The following is a 19,471-nucleotide window of genomic DNA, read 5'->3' on the forward strand; positions in this document are numbered from 1 at the left end:
TACGGGTTGGATGCTCTTTCTAATATCAACCCTATGTGAAGGGATGTATACATTGTGTGTTTCTGAGGTGGTTGGTAGCGTGGTGTATTGTGTGTATATAAATAGGTGTGTATTGAAACTACACATCCAGTCCCATTAGTCAGTCATGGCTTAAATCCCCAACCAAGCTGGGAGTCAAACCTGAGGCCCTCTGAATTAAAGACCGCAATGCTGACAATTCAGCACCAAGTGGATCTCTTCCTAATTTAAATGGTACAGTTCGTTGCTACCGAAGTGGAAAAACCATGATATCGAAGCATGTACAAAGTTGAAATTGTGTCTTTCACTAAAAACTTGATTTGCTTACTGACTTGCCGCTGTGTTCATCCTATTATGTGTGTTTCTTTTCCTATTCCCCTCTCTCCTTCTCTCTGACTAGATATGACACTTATCTGTTCCTTTCCTATACTTATATTATTGTACCATTGCAATACTTTTCTCCTTGTGTGTTTGTTCTGTGTTCGTATTCTTTTACCATCTGTCTGTCATCTTTATCTAATATTTCTTTCCTTTTCCATTTTTTTTCTTATCTTACACTTGTCTCACATCAGGACTTATGATCTATCAAGATGGCCCCTCTATAAGTGTTGATGCCCACCCTTCTTCAAAGCTGGGAAGCAGAAACAAGCTTGTTGGGGGGCAGAGAAGAGATGCATGTAAAGGAACTGGAATTCAGAGGTGCCAACTATTACGGATTGTCAGTAATTATTATGAATTTTACCTCACGATTACGGCATTACATTCAAAGGGGGAATTATTACGGAAAAGTGACATTAACACGAAAAAATAATTTTCTACGGAAAAAAGAAGGAAGGATATTCAATCCTTTGCAGCATTTCTGCTCCACCTTTCTCGTTTCAATGCTTGTGAGTTGGCAACGATACTTCATTCGATCGTCACTTCCTTTTGTTACCCATAAGCAATGTTAAATTCATTGTGTGAATGAAGGAACTCTACTCTGTTCTTCTCCACTATAAATTCTTAAGTAATGACAGCTACATTAAGCATATGTAGGTACACTGAATCACTTAATGGTTCAGAAGACGAAAGTGTCATCACAGCGGAAAGGATGCTTCAAAAATACCTACACTGAAGAGCAGCTGCTGGGTGCGAAACAAGTTACAAAGAATGTTTTAACACTGAATTAACAGGCAGTGTGCAAATGTTATTGTATAATATGACATACTGTAGAATAGATTGCTGACGGGAAGAGAAGAGGGGGTATCATCGAGAAGGGAGGAACATTCTATGGACTTGACTAACACTTTGCTAAGGGGTAGAGTTTGATTACCATTTCAAAGGTTGGCACCTCTGGGAATTGATAAGAGAGCCTATCAATTTGAATACAGCAGTGAATGAAGATGTGGAGACTGTCCTTGTCCTTTTGTGTTTCAAGTTTGTCCTCATCTTCTATTTCTGTTGTTCCCTTTTCCCGCACTGTCCTGCCATTTTGTTCGTCCTATTATGTGTTCATTTCTTATTCCCCTGTCTCCTTCTCTGACTTGGTTTCAGCGATCAAGCTATCTTCAGAGCAAAACAATATAAACAAGCTGTTGACATAGGTACACTCAATCACAGAAAAACTGGCTGGCAAAGAAGTACTTTATTTTATATATTCTCGAAATGCGAGGATATTCGTGAACTGTGGATAGCCAGCGCCCGAAGACAAGATACTTGGAATCCTACTACCTGCACAATATGTTCATCCTACTTCAAACAAGAGGATTCTCAAAGGAAGTAATCTTCTGCAACAGTCAATGTTTGTGTGGTTGAGTGAACATTTTTCAATTGTATGATCAGAAGAAACTCATAAACATGCCAATTTTCACAGTATGATCAATCGAATATTGAGAGGAAGGCTTTTTAGAGTTCTTCCACTCCATGGACTAGCATTTCTTTTCTGGAGTCTTGTGCTAGAACCATGACTTGTCAACAGTAACCTGACGCTCAAAGAACAATTGAATTAAAGAGAGATAGCTGTAAGTAATGGCTAAAGTGAACAATTAGTAGGGATCTAGAAAAAAATATAGGTTAGAGATATCTAATCTACCTACAGAAAATCTAGTAGACTATAGTAAGCAATGAATAATTATCATTATGGAAAGTTATCAGAGGAAACAAAAAAATGGGGAGAATTTTGAGAAAAAAGTGTTTCAGAGTTGCATTTAAAACAAAGCAGTCAAAGGTAAATTTTGGAACCCATTTAAGATAAAATTAAGCCAGAAAAAGAAGAAGAAAAAAAAAAAAGTGCATCTTATAAATTGTAATAATTGTGGACTGCAATATACTGGAGAAATAGGAAATATACACCATCATCCACCAGGAGTCCTTTCTTTTATTATTGTGTAGAAGCAGAAGTTTGTGGAGATAAGCCAACACCAGCTGCACCTGTAGAGCATCAATTCTGCAGAGTTCTTTGAGCGTCAGGTTACTGTTGACAAGTCATGGTTCTAGCACAAGACTCCAGAAAAGAAATGCTAGTCCATGGAGTGGAAGAACTCTAAAAAGCCTTCCTCTCAAGAAACTACGTTGCCTAGAGGTGGCGTGGGGATACCCCCGATAGGATGGTTTACTACGAACATATTTCAATAAATTGTTACTGCAAAGCAGAAAAACATTTAGTGTCAATCATTTCTGAACAACCTAAGTATCAATGAGCTTGCACATACACCAAATTTCAAAGAAAAATCTCTACCTGTATCTGAGGTATAGCAGAACAAACATAAATACCATCACTTCTCAGGGAAGAGTGATATCACCTTTTGAATTGGATCATTATCTCAATAAATTCCTTCCTTAATTTCTCAATACTCTCACTCTGCTGCCCTTCATTTACTGTGGAATGTCTTGCAGTCAGAAACCACACCATCAGCTTCCATAAATACACTGTAGGTCAGTGTAAATTCAATCTATAATCAGCTAATCTATTCATACCATATTCCTGCATGTCTACTACTCTATGTTGGAAGGCACGCTGAATTACAACAATATAGCATGTATAAATATAATCTCAAAAATATACACTTGATTACAAAAATAGTCATCAAACAAGACAACTCCTTCAATATTTCTCTTACAAGCAAGTAAAAAAGTAGTTACCTCTTCGAATAGTTCAATTATAAACATAATTGTATTGAATATGTTGACATATGTAAAAAGCTGTCAAAGGCCACAAACAGGACAGAGAAGAGCAAATGGAATGTATCAAGAGAGCAAGGTAACAGTTCCTACCAGTCTTTTTATAGAATTGCACAAATATTAAGAGGGGTTCAGAGAGAAAAGCTACTGCAGTATCCAGCCAGTTTGTGTTGATTGTTAATCATGAACGTATTTCCCAACTTCATGGGAAATACACATTGATTGTGATAAAAGACCATATCTATACACTGGGGCTTTTCCGACACAATGAAGCTTATGCCCACCAAATCGCCACCTAATCTGTATGAAGACTTTCAAATTTATTACAAAGCGTGCCAACTTACTTTGCACAGCTTTGAGGCCGTCTGAAGTGAAGGTGCTCCGGTGGCAAGTTTTGTACGAGCTTCCTCAACAAAATAATTTCTGTAGTTTCTACTAACAGCTTTCTTTTGTATGTCCTGCCGATCTTGCCATGCTAGTAGAGATCAACGTATAAAACCAATAAATTTAACCCCCATTAAAGAGAAACTGCAGTTACATCTTAAACATGCAATTTTGAAGATAATAATCATTTTCATTTTCCCTTGTCCAGCTCCTGCCAGGTCGGGGTGTTGATGGCACTTCTCCACCGTTGCCTCTTCTTCCACTACTCTTCTTCAGTAATTGTATTCCAGTCCAGTAATCTTTTTCTTATACTGTTCTTGACAGAGTCTATCCATCTTGCTCTGGGCCTCCCTCTTGCTCTCTTTCCTTCTATCTTAGCCTCCAACACTTGTTTCAGTATCCTTCCCTCCTCCATCCTCATAACATGTCCAAACAATCTCAATTTATTCTTCTCCATCCTATCACTCAGTTTTTCTACCCCTATTTCTTTTCTGGCCTCAACATTTCTTACTTTGTCTCTCCTCGTCTTCCCTACCATACTCCTCAGGAACTTCATTTCGCTGGCCTAAATTTTACTCTCATCTCTTTCTGTCAATGTCCAAGTCTCTGATGCATACATTATTATAGGGGTATAGTACATCTTGTACATAATCTTTTTGAAGATATACAATTATTAATACTTGTAGATCAAAGTCACTTTATACACTAAAATACCTGGCATGAATCTATCTTTAATTATTGTAAGGACAGTTGTGGGTTCTATTCGTAAGAGGATGGAAGCAATATTCCCATAACTCGGTCCAAACATATCTACACTGTCTTTCACTTTAAACAGTTTGACAGCATATCTCACACAACAAATATTGTCATCATACTATGGGCCTCGTAGAATGTTCTGAAAAATCCATTTAAAAAAAAAAAGTCTATTGCGGTGGGGTCTTGTATGAGGGTTAATAAGAAGTTGAATACTTGAGCAAGATGGTTCAGTGACAAGAGAGGAAGAACATTGTGATTTTAGGTTGGTGACAATTGTTTACAGACAGAGTTGAGAAACTTACATTCACTGCAGGATATCAGTTTGCTTCTCTGGAACTTCTTTTTCATTGCTCCCATAATGCAGCTATTTTGGTTCTGTTTTTAATATCAACGTTAAATAACTCCTTTATGGGTTGGAACTGATATGGGAATGCCTTGCCAAATATAATCTACAAGATATCGAAAATGTGAAAGAGTCTACAAGATAAAACTACTATGCCTTTCTGAATTCACTCCATCATCTAGACTGTGTTATGAGCTCACAAGAGAATGTTTCTTTATGAAAGAACTCTGCAAAAATTGGTTTTGCCATCTACAACTACAAATAGAGCTGCATGAAAAGAAGAGGGAAATATAGGAAAACTTCTATGGCAAAGGCTGGACTGGATGAAGACAGATCGTGAACTAGAACTTGGAGTCTGTCTAATCTACTCTCAGAGCATAGAATTTCCTTGCAAACTTGATTTCTTTCTTATTTAGTCATATAATGAGGTCAGTAAAAGTATTCTGAATGAATGGGAAACAATTAGACTGTGTAGGCTAATAGCAAATGACAGTTTCACCATCAAGAATGCCTCTACCCTTGTATTTTACAGCCAATGATTGCAAGAAACTTTTATTAAATTCTTGTGACACGATGCTTTGCATTTCTCTTTTATGTAACACTGTCTGCCAACTGACAATAGTTTCTCTCTGAACCACTCTACTCCAACACACAAGAATTTCTCCATGTTACATACCTTTCAATACAACATAATACTGTGCTCATGATAAGAACCAAACACTCCTCAGCAAAGAGGAATATAACAAAAGGAGATTTATATTTCTCTTCTTGACTGACATGTACAACACATTTTTTTCTCTAATTCTGAAAAGTACTATCTACTGGATATTATATACAATGGAGTTCTGCATCTGTGAACTAAACAAAGGTCCTACATAAAAAAATTTGGAAACACATTTTTAAAAACCCAAAATGAAATTATATTCAAAACCTCAGAAGCAATAAATATTACCTGCATTTATCTTTTTCTTTAGATCCTCCGAGAGGCTTGAGATTCATGACTGAATATGGTATAAAAAGAAAAAAAAAAGAGACACAATTCCTAAGGAGATAATGGAATAATGGACTTCCTAAGAATAAAACAAAACCCAGATATCAACATCGAGAACACAGCAGATTTATTGCTGAAACATACACTGGGGGATTGCACTCCCTGGCTTGAAATATCATGTATTGTATTTTCTTTTTCAATAACATCAGGAAGAGAAAAGTCCACCTGATGGTTTGTAACCAATTTTAAATCATAACTCATATCCTGCTTGCATCTAATTAAAGAAACACATAAAAGTAATTAAATACACTATTGTTCATATGTAATGGTTAGGAGGCCAATCATTTTGATTCCCTAATATGGGTGGATCTCAGGTGGTCTCTCTTTCTTAATAACAATCATCCTATGGCGTTGGCTATCACATGCAGGCATTTTGATCTGACACCCTCTAGGCAGCCAGCATATCACATTACAACATTTGAACAAACTGAAACATCTCAGTTACCATATTTAGACTTCTACAAAAGATAGTTCATATTAAACTCCCTTTTCATTACACAATAAAACAAAACTTTTGAAATGATAATACCTTTTTTTCTATTTGGACATTTTAGAATTTTAAACAGTTGTGACCAGTTGTGTCAGAGGTCTATCACTAATTGATGTTCAAAGGTGCTTTGCTTAAAATACAAAAGACCATCAGATTTATTGTCAAACTGTAAAACTATCATCAGAAAAAAAATTTTGGCATCACAGTATAAAACCATTAGTTGTCCAAAGAACTTAAATGTGTATTATTATTATATTATTATTTTCAAATCCCACTATTGGCAGTCCTGAAGATAGTTTTCCGTTTTCACACCAGTCAAATGCTAGGGCTGTACCTTAAGTGAGACTACGGTTGCTTCCTTCCCACTCCTAGCCCTCTCCTCTCTCATCATTGCCGTAAGACCTATCTGTGTTGGTGGGATGTAAAGAAAAATTGAAAAAAATAAAAATTTAAATACAAAGATGCAGATATCTCTTAAAGATTTAACCTGTATACTTCTGTTACTGACATATGAATGAGTGAACAATGAGTTTTAAAACCCATTTAGAGGAGACTACAACATAAATTATCTTATAAAATTTATTAATTTGCAGTCTCATTTCTTGTTATACAAATTGTGAACAAAAATGATTCTGTTTGATCTATCACACCACTTGCAACCGTCATTTTCTCTCCTTTAGAAAATGCTGCTGAAATTGCAGTTATAACTAGGTACTTTTGTTTGAAGTCTATAGTGAAATGTATGTGCATAATCCAGGATGGTACACCCAATTGGAGTATTTTCAGTTTGAATTTTATTATGTTCTTGGAGAAGAATTTGAAGGATCAGATAAAAAGAGAGTCATATTGGGTGAATATATCTTATATGAAGGAAACTTAGCATAGAATTTCCTTGCAAACTTGATTTCTCCATATTCAGTCATATAATGAGGTCAAAAAACATTCTGAATGAACGGGAAACAAATCACAGATGCATTGAACTTTTACCAAACTTCTATGGTTCTACAAGTTACAGTGTCTTCATGATATTGAACGCAGCTTCGCAAGGCCTGCCTGAACGCATTCCTTACTACAGAAGGGCTGGTTTTCCTTGACAACAAAGCGCCCACCCAGCAGGGATTTGGCACACTCAAAACACCGGAAGCAATCTCCTTTGACGTGCCAGTTCAGCTCTTTCCATCCCACACGCTGATCGCCGGCAGCAATCTTTTGTTTACACGTATGGCACTTCTGAAACAACAGAACACAACTGGTCAGAAAGGAGAATCAATCAGACATCACAATTATTAAAAGAACCTCCTATTTCTTCTTCAATATTTATAAGATGTATGATTTTAAAATATCCGCCAGTAAGACTCAGAGAAACAATAGACAAATGGAAGGAATATTTTGGAAATCATCTTAAACTCTTCAGTGGCAAGCCAGAGAAATTCTCGTTTAGCCACGGTGTTCATTTCGCGGTCATCCAATAATTTCTCGGATATTGTAATCTCTGTGGAAAATGTTTTCCAGTATTCTCAACAGAGGGCTGGAGGGTTTTCAGCTGATTCACAAAATTGTTCCCCTAAAATATGTCTTATCTCCTCTCATTTACATACTACCTTTGACCAGCTGACAAGGTAAACAGAAAGGGAGAGCGCAATATGAAAGAGATGTTTGTCTGAAAATTAAACAAGGGACTGCATCGAAAATTAATTTCTAAGTGAACTTAGTATTTCTGCTAGTAGTGATAATGATTTGAATAATTGTTCGGATAATGATCTTGTTGGTATTTCTAGTGAAATTGAAGAACATATTAAGTTGGAAGAAATGGTGATGGTAGGTGCTGTGGAACAACTTTGTGTGGAAAAATTGTTAGCCAGGGTATACAGCACAATCTAATATAATTTCCGTTTACTGGAAACTGTTGTGTTGGGGTTGAATTATTACCAGACGTACGTGCTACTGACTGTTTCAAACTATTTCTAATGGACGATAATGATGCTTGGTAGTGATCGAAACAAATTCTTATGATAAAGAACCAAACCAAACCCCATGCACTACAGCCCTTGAAGGGCCTTGGCCTACCAAGCGACCGCTGCTCAGCCCGAAGGCCTGCAGATTACGAGGTGTCGTGTGGTCAGCACGACAATTCCTCTTGGCCGTTAGATTCTAGGCTTGCTAGACCGTCTTATGCTAAAGAGTACGTTGAAAACATTGTAAATACAATACAAGGGCACGGTTTTGGAAAAAACCCACTCTTGTGAAATTCTGCCATTTATTGTGTTAGGTTTGTTCATGGGAATAATTCAAAAGCTGGAGTTTAATGTGTGCTGGTTACAACACATTATTTTGTTAAGAAGGAAGCCATACTTTTCAGTGACGACTCAGTTTAAATAATAAATATAAATATTAAACTATATCATACCTGCAGAAAAACACATTAAAAAAACAAGGAATCTTCTTCTTCCTGATATGTTTCTGCTTATGCAGGTCGTTCAAAACAAGGATTAAATAGTTTAATAGTGTGTATTTTATTCCTTGTATAATGTTTTTTCTTACAGGTAATATTCACACTGAAATTGTGTGCTCGACAGAGTGGAAAGCTTTTAAGAAGGGATGGGTCAATACCAATTTCTCTCGATACTCGATACCGATACACCATATTTTCCATGATACCCGATACTGTCATTTCTACTTTTAGTTTCAATACAAAATAGAATGTTGGGAGAACTACGTAATGTCAGTGAAATTAATTAGGTGCACATATTTAATGAGACAAAATTTAAAACCATCAATGTACTTATTTTTAAACTCTATATTAGACATTTAAAAGCAAAATGCATTTTTGAAACAGTCCATTTTTATAAGTTTTTGTTAAAACTCTTTCAGGGTCAAGTCTACTTCTTTTTCTGTCACATATGAGTCCTTCTGTGCTATAGTCTTTCAGAGAAAACTGTTGCAGGTGGAATACACAAATATTTAGCGGCTATTTTTGTCAGTTTTGGAAATTTTGAATTTGTTTTCAAGCAATCCAGTGGACTAGAAAGAGGCAGTGACAAATCGTCATTGAGATATGCAGTGATTTCCCCTTGGGAACTGTTAACTGGCAGTGAACCTGACACACGATTATTTTCTTGCATAATGTTACTGTACAGGTGCCACATTCCTGGCAATTTCTTGGGCTTTGCAGTAGATGACATCTAAAATAAAATAAAGCAAAGTTTGTGAACTGATCAATTTTTACGAGTATACTTTGCATACCAATGTAGCGATTTTTCTGGTAACTGTCTTTGACCGACTATCACCTGGTTTAAATGCAGATTTCTTGTCCATAAATGATTGAAGTGTGGCTTGAGACTGTTGAGAGAATGATGGTGATGATACCAATGTCGTCGATGACCATGAAAGAAGAGTCACAGGCTCATCTAATATTACTTCTTCGGAAGTTAAATTTCCACTTCCGCAGAATTTTTTACTAAGATGTTCTGAAAAAGCAATTTTGTGCACTGATGTGACATGTTTTTTAGGTTCCTAGTGTTGTGAGATTTTCCACCACGTGAAGAACGCCTTTTACAAATGCGACAAATAGCGTTATCATCACAATGGGGGCCTACTTGAAAATAGTTCCACACTTCACTCAAACTGAACGAAATAGAATACAGATGGTACAGTACCACGAAACAAAACGATACAATCTTCTGTCACATAGAGGTAACAACTGAAGAATATATAATCAGTTTGGTGAGTGTTCAGCGGGGCTGAAACTAATGCTCACAGCAGACGGTCAACCTCATTAGGCCTTACCTTGCATTTGGTTTTCTCGAAGAAGTTGTCTGTTTACCTGCATTGACATTTCTCATTATCTCCAGACAAACAAGTGGGAAAATCCAGAAATTAAGGTAATGGGGACCAAGCCCTGCCGCGGGGAAATTCCTAACAGCTGCAACAGAGCTCCAGAAGATGACGCTTCCCCTCAACTGACGGCGCTGGCATTCAAACATGACAATTAAGAACATAACAAAAGAGATCGCTTTATGATTCGATAATTAATCAAGTGACATACTTTCGTCAGAAAGCTCTGACTGTAAGTTGATCTGTCAAATATTTCTTTTAGGAGGAGTTTCATTTTTCCCACAACAATGAAGGTAATTTCTCTATTGTTAGAAAGTCACAAAGAAGCACTTTCTATAAAATAGAACTCAATATGTAATTAGTCAGGTTCTTGCTTGACTTGCAGTGAGGTAAATAGATGTTTGGGTTTGCACTGAATAAGCAGGAACTGAAGGAAGGGTCTTCCTGACCATGTCTCTGTCTTCGTCTCTACTGTTGACGTGGTCATTGTAACCACTTTAAAATGTTCTACTTGCGGCAATAATAATTTGTGATTTTAAAATAAAATTGCAGAATTACCACCAAAGTAAAGAAAAAGTATCAAGTGTATTTTCTGAAGTATAGTTCGATGTCGATACCATGCAAGTATCGTGAGTATCAAGGTATCGAAAGTATCGAGGACCAATTGCTACTTTTAAGTTTATATTTTACAATACATTACAAGAATTACTAACAAAATATCAATAAAACACCAAAACAAAGGTAAAAAGTGTAAATAAATTGTAAAGTAAGCTTTTAATAACCATTAAAGATCCAATGAATCTGTTTGCATCATTTTCCCTTCATAACTGCCATTAATTCCTTGTTTCCTACAAATATATAATTTCCTCTGAAAAAGATTTCAGCTTTGTGGCTAAAAACCACTATTGAAGAAGTTAATAAAACTGGAAATCTTTGTGTAGATGGAACATTAAGTCCACGGAAAGGAGAACAATGATGACAATGAAATAACATTGGAGGAAGTGGAGAGGATGATAAATGAACTACAGAGTCAAAGTACCAGGAGAACATCTGGAGAAGAAAAAGGACATCAACTTAGCCATTTTAAATCAACGGAAGGCTTTCGATCAGGTGCGCCATAGCATTATCTGCCACAGTACATGCGATCACAGCATCCCTGGAGAATATATGAAGCGGTCCACAAGTGCAGTAAGAGGTGCACTTGGAACAATATCAGATTCCTTTCCCATACATGTCAGAGTTTGGCACTCTCTCCCCTTCTCTTCATCATTCTAATGGACATCATCACAAAAGAGATCCAGTCAGAGATACCCTGGACTCTTCTGTACGCCGATTATGTGATGTTGGCTGCAAGATCATGTGAAGAACTGTTGAACTTAACAGAGTTGTGGAAGAACCATTCAGAAAACTACGGACAGATATTAAACTTAGATAAAACAAGAGTACATAGCCTGTGGATGTGATGATACAGCAAAGATCAGCACTGAAGAAAGCGAGTTAGAGAACCAAGCTTTTTCCTAGCAATTTTAACATCACACTAATATCAAAGGTTTTCAGCGATGCAAGGTTAGGAGAATTGAATCCTTCAAGTATTAATTAAGTAATATTATTCCTTTTATGTCCCACTAACTACTTTAAGACAGGTTTTAGGAAACGCCAAGGTGCCAAAAGTTTGTCCCGCAGGAGTTCTTTTATGTGCCAGTAAATCTACTGATACAAGGCTGACGTATTTGAACATCTTCAAATACCACCGGACTGAGGCAGGATCGAACCCGCCAAGTTAGGGTCAGAAGACCAGCGCCTTAACCGCCAGCCACTCAGCCCAGCCCTTCAAGTATTTGGGGTCCCGGATATTCTGTAATTGTGACCTGTTGCAAGCAGTTCAGGGGAGGGCAAATGATGTGTGGATGAAGTGAAGAGACGTGACAAGTACACAGTGCTACAGAATGATGCCAATACATACATACCCATTATAGACTGTTATGCCTTTCAGCGTTCAGTCTGCAAGCCTCTGTGAATTTACTAAACATCGCAACAATCCTCGATTTGCAACTAGTGTTGTGGCCTCATTTAGTTCTATACCTCTTATCTTTAAATCGTTAGAAACCGAGTCTAACCATCGTCGTCTTGGTCTCCCTCTACTTCTCTTACCCTCAACAGCAGAGTCCGTTATTCTCCTAGGTAACCTATCCTCCTCCATTCGCCTCACATGACCCCATCACCGAAGCCGGTTTATGCGTATGGATGAACTTCATCCATCAAGTTCATTACTAAATTAGCCTTTATCTCATAATTCCGAGTACCCTCCTGCCATTGTTCCCACCTGTTTGTACCAGCAATCATTCTTGCTACTTTCATGTCTGTTACTTCTAACTTATGAATAAGATATCCTGAGTCCACCCAGCTTTCGCTCCTGTAAAGCAAAGTTGGTCTGAAAACAGACCGATGTAAAGATAGTTTCGTCTGGGAGCTGACTTCCTTCTTACAGAATACTACTGATCGCAACTGCGAACTCACTGCATTAGCTTTACTACACCTTGATTCAATCTCACTTACTATATTACCATCCTGGGAGAACACACAACCTAAATACTTGAAATTATTGACCTGTTCTAGCTTTGTATCACCAATCTGACATTCAATTCTGTTGAATTTCTTACCTACTGACATCAATTTAGTCTTCGAGAGGCTAATTTTCATACCATAATCATTGCACCTATTTTCAAGTTCCAAAATATTAGACTGCAGGCTTTCGGCACAGTCTGACATTAAGACCAAGTCGTCAGCATAGGCCAAACTGCTTACTACCTTTCCACCTAACTAAATCCCTCCCTGCCATTTTAGACCTTTTGGCAGATGACCCATGTAAACTACGAACAGCAAAGGTGAAAGATTATAGCCTTGTCTAACCCCTGTAAGTACCCTGAACCAAGAACTCATTCTACCATCAATTGTCACTGAAGCCCAATTGTCAACATAAATGCCTTTGATTGATTTGAATAATCTACCGTTAATTCCATAGTCCCCCAGTATAGTGAACATCTTTTCCCTCGGTACCCTGTCATATGCTTTCTCTAGATCTACGAAACATAAACACAACTGCCTATTCCTCTCGTAGCATTTTTCAATTACCTGGCGCATACTAAAAATCTGATCCTGACAGCCTCTCTGTGGTCTGAAACCACACTGGTTTTCATCCAACTTCCTCTCAACGACTGATAGGACCCTCCCTTCCAAGATGCCAGTGAATACTTTGCCTGGTATACTAATCAATGAGATACCTCGATAGTTGTTGCAATCCTTCCTGTTCCCTTGCTTATAGATAGGTGCAATTACTGCTTTTGTCCAATCTGAAGGTACCTTACCAACACTCCAGGCTAATTTTATTACTCTATGAAGCCATTTCATCCCTGCCTTCCCACTATACTTCACCATTTCAGGTCTAATTTCATTCATTCCTGCTGCTTTATGACAACTGAGTTTATTTACCATCCTTTCCACTTCCTCAAGCATAATTTCACCAACATCATTTTCCTCCTCCCCATGACCTTGGCTGTTCGCAACACCACCATGATGATTTCCTTTTACATTGAGAAGATGTTCAAAATATTCCCTCCACCTCTCCAGTGATTCCCTGGGATCTATTATGAGTTCACCTGAATTACTCAAAACACTGTTCATTTCCTTTTTACCTCCCTTCCTAAGATTACTGCCCAGAAAGGTTTCCCTGCTGCTTGACTTAGCCTTTCCAGGTTATTACCAAAATCTTCCCACGACTTGTTTTTGGATTCAACAACTATTTGTTTCTCTCTGTTTCTTTCACCTACGTACAAATCCCTGTCTGCCTTGGCCCTTGTTTGGAGCCATTTCTGATAAGCCTTCTTTTCACGTTTACAGGCTGCTCTCACTTCATCATTCCACCAAGATGTTCGCCTTTTCCCATCTTTACACACAGTTGCTCCTAGGCATTCCCTTGCTGTTTCTACTACAGCATCCCTGTATGCCGCCCATTCACTTTCTATATCCTGAACCTGCTTACTGTCTACTGTTCGAAACTTCTCACTAATCATATCCATGTACTTCCGTCTTAATTTCCTCGTCCTGGAGATTTTCTACCCTTATTCGTTTGCAGGCAGATTTCACTTTCTCTACCCTAGGCCTAGAGACACTTAGTTCACTACAGATCAGATAGTGGTCTGTATCATCGAAAAATCCGCAAAAAACTCGTACATTCCTGACAGATTTCCTGAATTCAAAGTCTGTTAAGATATAGTCTATTATGGATCTGGTACCCCTAGCCTCCCATGTGTAGCGATGAATAGCCTTATGCTTGAAGAATGTACTCGTAACAGTTAAACCCATACTAGCACAGAAGTCCAGCAAACGCTTCCCATTCCCATTAGCTTCCATATCTTCCCCACATTTACCTATCACCCTTTCGTATCCTTCAGTTCTATTCCCAACTCTCGCATTGAAATCGCCCATTAGCACTATTCTATTCTTGCTGTTAACCCTGACCACGATGTCACTCAATGCTTCATAAAACTTGACAACTTCATTCTCATCTGCACCCTCACATGGTGAATACACGGACACAATTCTTGTCCTAATTCCTCCAACTGACAAATCTACCCACATCATTCGCTCATTTACGTGCCTAACAGAAACTATGTTGCGTGTAATGGTATTCCTGATAAAGAGCCCTACCCCAGACTCTGCCCTTTCCTTTCTAACACCCGTCAAGTACACTCTATAATCTCCTATCTCTTCCTCGTTATCTCCCCTTACCCGAAAATCACTTACTCCTAGCACATCCAGATGCATTCTCTTTGCTGACTCAGCCAGTTCTACCTTCTTTCTTCCATAAGCCCCATTAATATTGATAGCTCCCCATCGAATTCCATTTCGTTTGCCAAGTTGTTTCCAAGGAGTCCCTCGCCTGTCAAGTGGGAGTGGGACTCCATTACTCCCATAGGTCCGAGGCTTGCTTAAAATGTTCTGAGCTCGGTAAATTCATGAAGCAGGATGCTACCCTACTTGCACATAGTCCAAGTGAGGATCTCTCCTCTAACGGGTTATGAAACACCTGTGAATTGTATAGTCCTAGCCGCCTGAGCACAAGGAGGGCCATGACTCAGAATATGTCCGAGATGCCCACTCTCATTCCATTGCAACTGGTATCCCGACTCTCAGGACCACTTACTAGGACGTGACTACAGTAACCCACAAACATGAACCATGTGCCAATATATGCCAATATATTTGAAATAAAAAATATACTGCTGTGTTGTCCATCGAGTTGCACTATAGGAAGCTGAATACTGGCAACAACCCAGCGTGATGTACAAATTTTATATACATCATCTTCATTTCCCGTTTCCAGTTTCCAATGGAAATGAAAATGCTCCTCTGGTTGATTGGACTGATGAAACTCGGCTGGGCCAGGGATGAACACATGCAGAACAAACAAAAGGCTGCACCTATCTGGAAAAATCTCAAGACTTCTGCCTCAGATGGTGTGGCCACATAAAAAAGTTCTACTGAAATATTTTGAGTTGCTGTTTTGCGAGTAATCATAATAAATTGGATCGCCAACCTTTGTGGGAAGACTGCGTCCTAAGAAGAAAAATAAGAAAGGGAATGGGAAGACTAGCAACAAATATTGAGGAGTTTAATTGATTAATAAACCATGCAAGGTGTTCAGAGGCATTTTAGAAAAGATAATGCAATGTATGGCAGAGAGTAAATTGGATGAAAACCAATGTGGTTTCACACCACGGAGGGGCTGCGAGGACCAGATATTTAGGCCTAGTATCTGTTTAGTTATGGAAAAATATAATGAGAACTGTAGACAGTTATGTTTCGTAGATCTAGAGAAGGCACCAACAGAAAATGTGCTGGCCATTTTGATGGATTGCGGTGTCAGGGGTAGATTATTATGGGCAATCAAAAGCATTTATGCTGACAGTGAGAACTGACTACAGAATGAGTTCTTGGTTCAAAATAGTTATGGGTTTACACAAGGCTGTAATCTTTTATCCTTATTGTTTACATGGGTCATTTACTGAAAAGCATAACATGGAGTTAGGTATTCAGCTGAGTAGAAATGTTGCAGACATTGTTAAAAGCCTGCAATCTTCAAGCTTGAAAAGAGATGCATAAGGAATGATAAGAACATTAGTATTTCCAAGACCAAGTGATCTCAGTAGGGAAGAAACCTAAGAGGAATGAATATCAGGTAGGGAATACACAATTGGAACAGTTGGATCTTTTCAAGTATTTAGGATGTATATTATCCTAGGCTGTGCAAATAACCTCAGCCTTTGTGGGTGGGGTTAACTTCCAGTAAGTAACCAGGGGAACCTGACACCAACAGAGCACGTCCTCAGGCGGCGGATAGGGGGTCCCTACAGTATGTAGGACTGGTTGAAATACCCAATACAACCTGCGGACCAACAGGTAGCCTAATTCCAGGGGGCTTTAAAATACTGGGACACCCTCTCTCCAGGGGTCATAAATATGGAGGGCCCTTGCCCTGGGTAATGGGTGAAGACCTCAACGACATCTTCGGCGAAGAAGATGGACTTCGGTATGGAGATGGCGGAAGGGGCAAACCCGTAGCGTCTATACTCCAGAGGAGCGGGTACAGAAGGCGTCTGACTACATGTTAAGGGTGGCCTAATTTGAACCTGGCAGAAGGTAATAGAATGCTTTTGGGAGTGGCAAAACCATCGTACAAACAACCTATATAATGAGTTCGAGTGAATTGAGGCCTCGGAAAATGCTAGGGCGCCCCCTGAAGCGACGCACAGTTCCCGGTGCTCAGGGGTAACTATGAAAAGTGGGCTACCAGACATCACAAGAATCGGTATTATCAATGTGTCTAAGCATTTAGCTTCGTTGGTAATCTTTGAGTACAGTAGTTCTTGCAAATTTCATTTCTGTTGTGCTTAGTAGTGACATACGGTACGGTACCGGTATCGTAATTAGGATACGTCTGAAAGAAGTTTAAAAATTACTGTAGTGTACTGTACAGTAGTATACGAGTAATATCCTATTGGAATTTAGTGTGCTTATTTTATTATTGTAAAATATTTTTGTAGTACTGGTGTAGTAGAGGTATCCGTAGAAACTCTTACTAAAATATTGGTCAAATTAGGATAGGCTTAATTGCAGTTTGGAATTGTGTAGTTCTTGTGTATTACTTTCGATATTCAGTAATTAACAGCAGCTTTTATCCTGTTAGGGGTTGTAGGATAAAAAAATAGAGCACGACTAAGTAGTATTGTAGTGTAGTCGTATATTAATTACCTTATTGTTGTGTACTATCCCAGACAATATATCCCTCCGTTCATTTATTTTTTTGCAAATAAGTTATTTTATTTTTTAATTTAAAAATTTCCCCCCGTAAAGAATGGCTAAGGAGCGCGAGTGTACTTATTGTGGGTGTGGTGAGGCATTGAGGGGTATGAGGGAGGAGTTGGAAAGTTTGAGGGAGATAATTAGGATTCTCACAGAAGACAGGAAGGAAGATAGGACTCTCTCAAACAATGTACAGGTTACAGTAGGTGTACAAGAGGGAGGGGAAGGAAAGGGAGGAGTTGTAGAAGACAGGTGGTCTAATGTTCTAAGGGGAAGGAGATTGCAGGCCAAGGGCTCTATTCAGGAGCAGAATTCAGGACAGGTGTCTGTGCGAAATCGGTACGAGTCACTCCAGGTAGAACAACAGAGGGAAGATGAGGGAAAGGGAACTGTTGCTGAGATGCGTGGAAGTAGGAGGAAGGGAAAAGGTAGGAAAGGGAAATGTAGAGTAGAGGATAGGAAAAGACAGGTGGAACAGGGTCATGGGAAGGAGAAAAGGGAGGAGGAAGTAGCTTCTGCAGCTATCGGGAAAGATAGGGCTGACCAGGAGGGGAGGGGATCAAAAGAGGTGGGTAGGGTTGAGGCTCTGGTCATGGGGGATTCCATCGTTAGACACGTGGGGAAAGTGTGTGGAGGAAAGGGAACCAGGGTAGAATGTTATCCAGGAATTAGGTTGAGGCAGATGTTGAGGAAAGTAGAAGAGAGGGAGGAGGGGAAGGAGAAGGTGGTAGTGTTTCACGTTGGTACCAACAACGTAAAGCAAGCTGATATAAGTACCAACATAGTTGGAGATGTGTGGGATCTGGTAAATGCAGCACGGGTGAAGTTTAAGAAAGCGGAGATTGTTATTAGTGGAATACTGTGTAGGAGGGATACTGACTGGAGGGTGATTGGGGATTTAAATGAGACTATGGAGTGGGTATGTGGGAAACTGGGAGTGAAATTTCTAGATCCTAATGGGTGGGTAGGAGATAGGGATCTGCGCTCGGATGGCATTCATTTAAACCGCAGTGGTACGTATAAGTTAGGAAATTTGTTTGGAAGGGTAATAGGGAGGTACATTCAGGGAAACGGGATGGCCTAGGGAGCGGTGATAAGGGAACAGGGAACTGGAAATCAAGTAGGGATGACATAAAATTGTTAGTGTTGAACTGTAGAAGTATTGTAAAGAAAGGAATAGAATTAATTTAATAGATATATATTTACCAGATATTGTAATAGGAGTTGAATCATGGCTGAGAAATGATATAATGGATGCAGAAATTTTCTCACGGCACTGGAGTGTGTATCGTAGAGATAGGATAGGAAAGGTGGGAGGGGGAGTTTTCATTCTGGTGAAAGAAGAATTTGTAAGCTACGAAAAAGTTAAAGATGAGACACATGAAATTCTAGGTGTAAGGCTCATTTCTAAAGATAATAGGCAACTTGATATATTTGGAGTGTACAGATCGGGAAAGGGTAGCACTGATGCGGATTCGGAATTATTTGATAGGATAGTCAGCTATGTGAGAAACGACATGGAAAGAAATGTGATTGTAGCGGGAGATCTGAATTTGCCAGATGTCAATTGGGAAGGAAATGCGAACGACAGGAAGCATGACCAACAAATGGCAAATAAGTTAATATGGGAAGGACAGCTGATTCAGAAAGTGATGGAACCAACCAGAGGGAAAAATATTTTGGATGTGGTGCTGATAAAACCAGATGAGCTCTATAGGGAAACTGAAGTAATAGATGGTATTAGTGATCATGAAGCTGTTTTTGTGGTAGTTAAAAATAAATGTGATAGAAAGGAAGGTCTTAAAAGTAGGACTGTTAGGCAGTACCATATGGCTGATAAAGCAGGTATGAGGCAGTTTCTAAAAAGTAACTATGATCGGTGGAAAACGGTAAATAAAAATGTAAACAGACTCTGGGATGGGTTTAAAGAAATTGTTGACGAATGTGAAAACAAGTTTGTAGCTTTAAGGGTGGTAAGGAATGGTAAAGACCCACCTTATTATAACAGAGAAATAAAGAGACTAAGAAGGAGGTGCAGACTGGAAAGAAATAGAGTTAGAAATGGCTGTGGAAG

The 19,471-nt window shown here is 38.8% G+C and overlaps 1 protein-coding gene across 1 annotated transcript in view; it reads right to left on the bottom strand.

Annotated features, from left to right (window-relative positions):
• Nucleotides 1-2,005: 2,005 nt before the first annotated feature.
• Nucleotides 2,006-19,471, bottom strand: part of Tes (Testin) — a 96,119-nt gene continuing 78,653 nt past the window's right edge. The window contains exon 12 of the mRNA XM_067159024.2: nt 2,006-7,431. Coding sequence (XP_067015125.2) covers nt 7,222-7,431 — 210 coding nt within the window. The 3' untranslated portion in view covers nt 2,006-7,221. The remainder of the gene's footprint in view (nt 7,432-19,471) is intronic.

Source organism: Anabrus simplex, chromosome X, assembly GCF_040414725.1.
Source record: "Anabrus simplex isolate iqAnaSimp1 chromosome X, ASM4041472v1, whole genome shotgun sequence".
In the NCBI taxonomy this organism is placed as follows: Eukaryota; Metazoa; Arthropoda; class Insecta; order Orthoptera; family Tettigoniidae; genus Anabrus; species Anabrus simplex.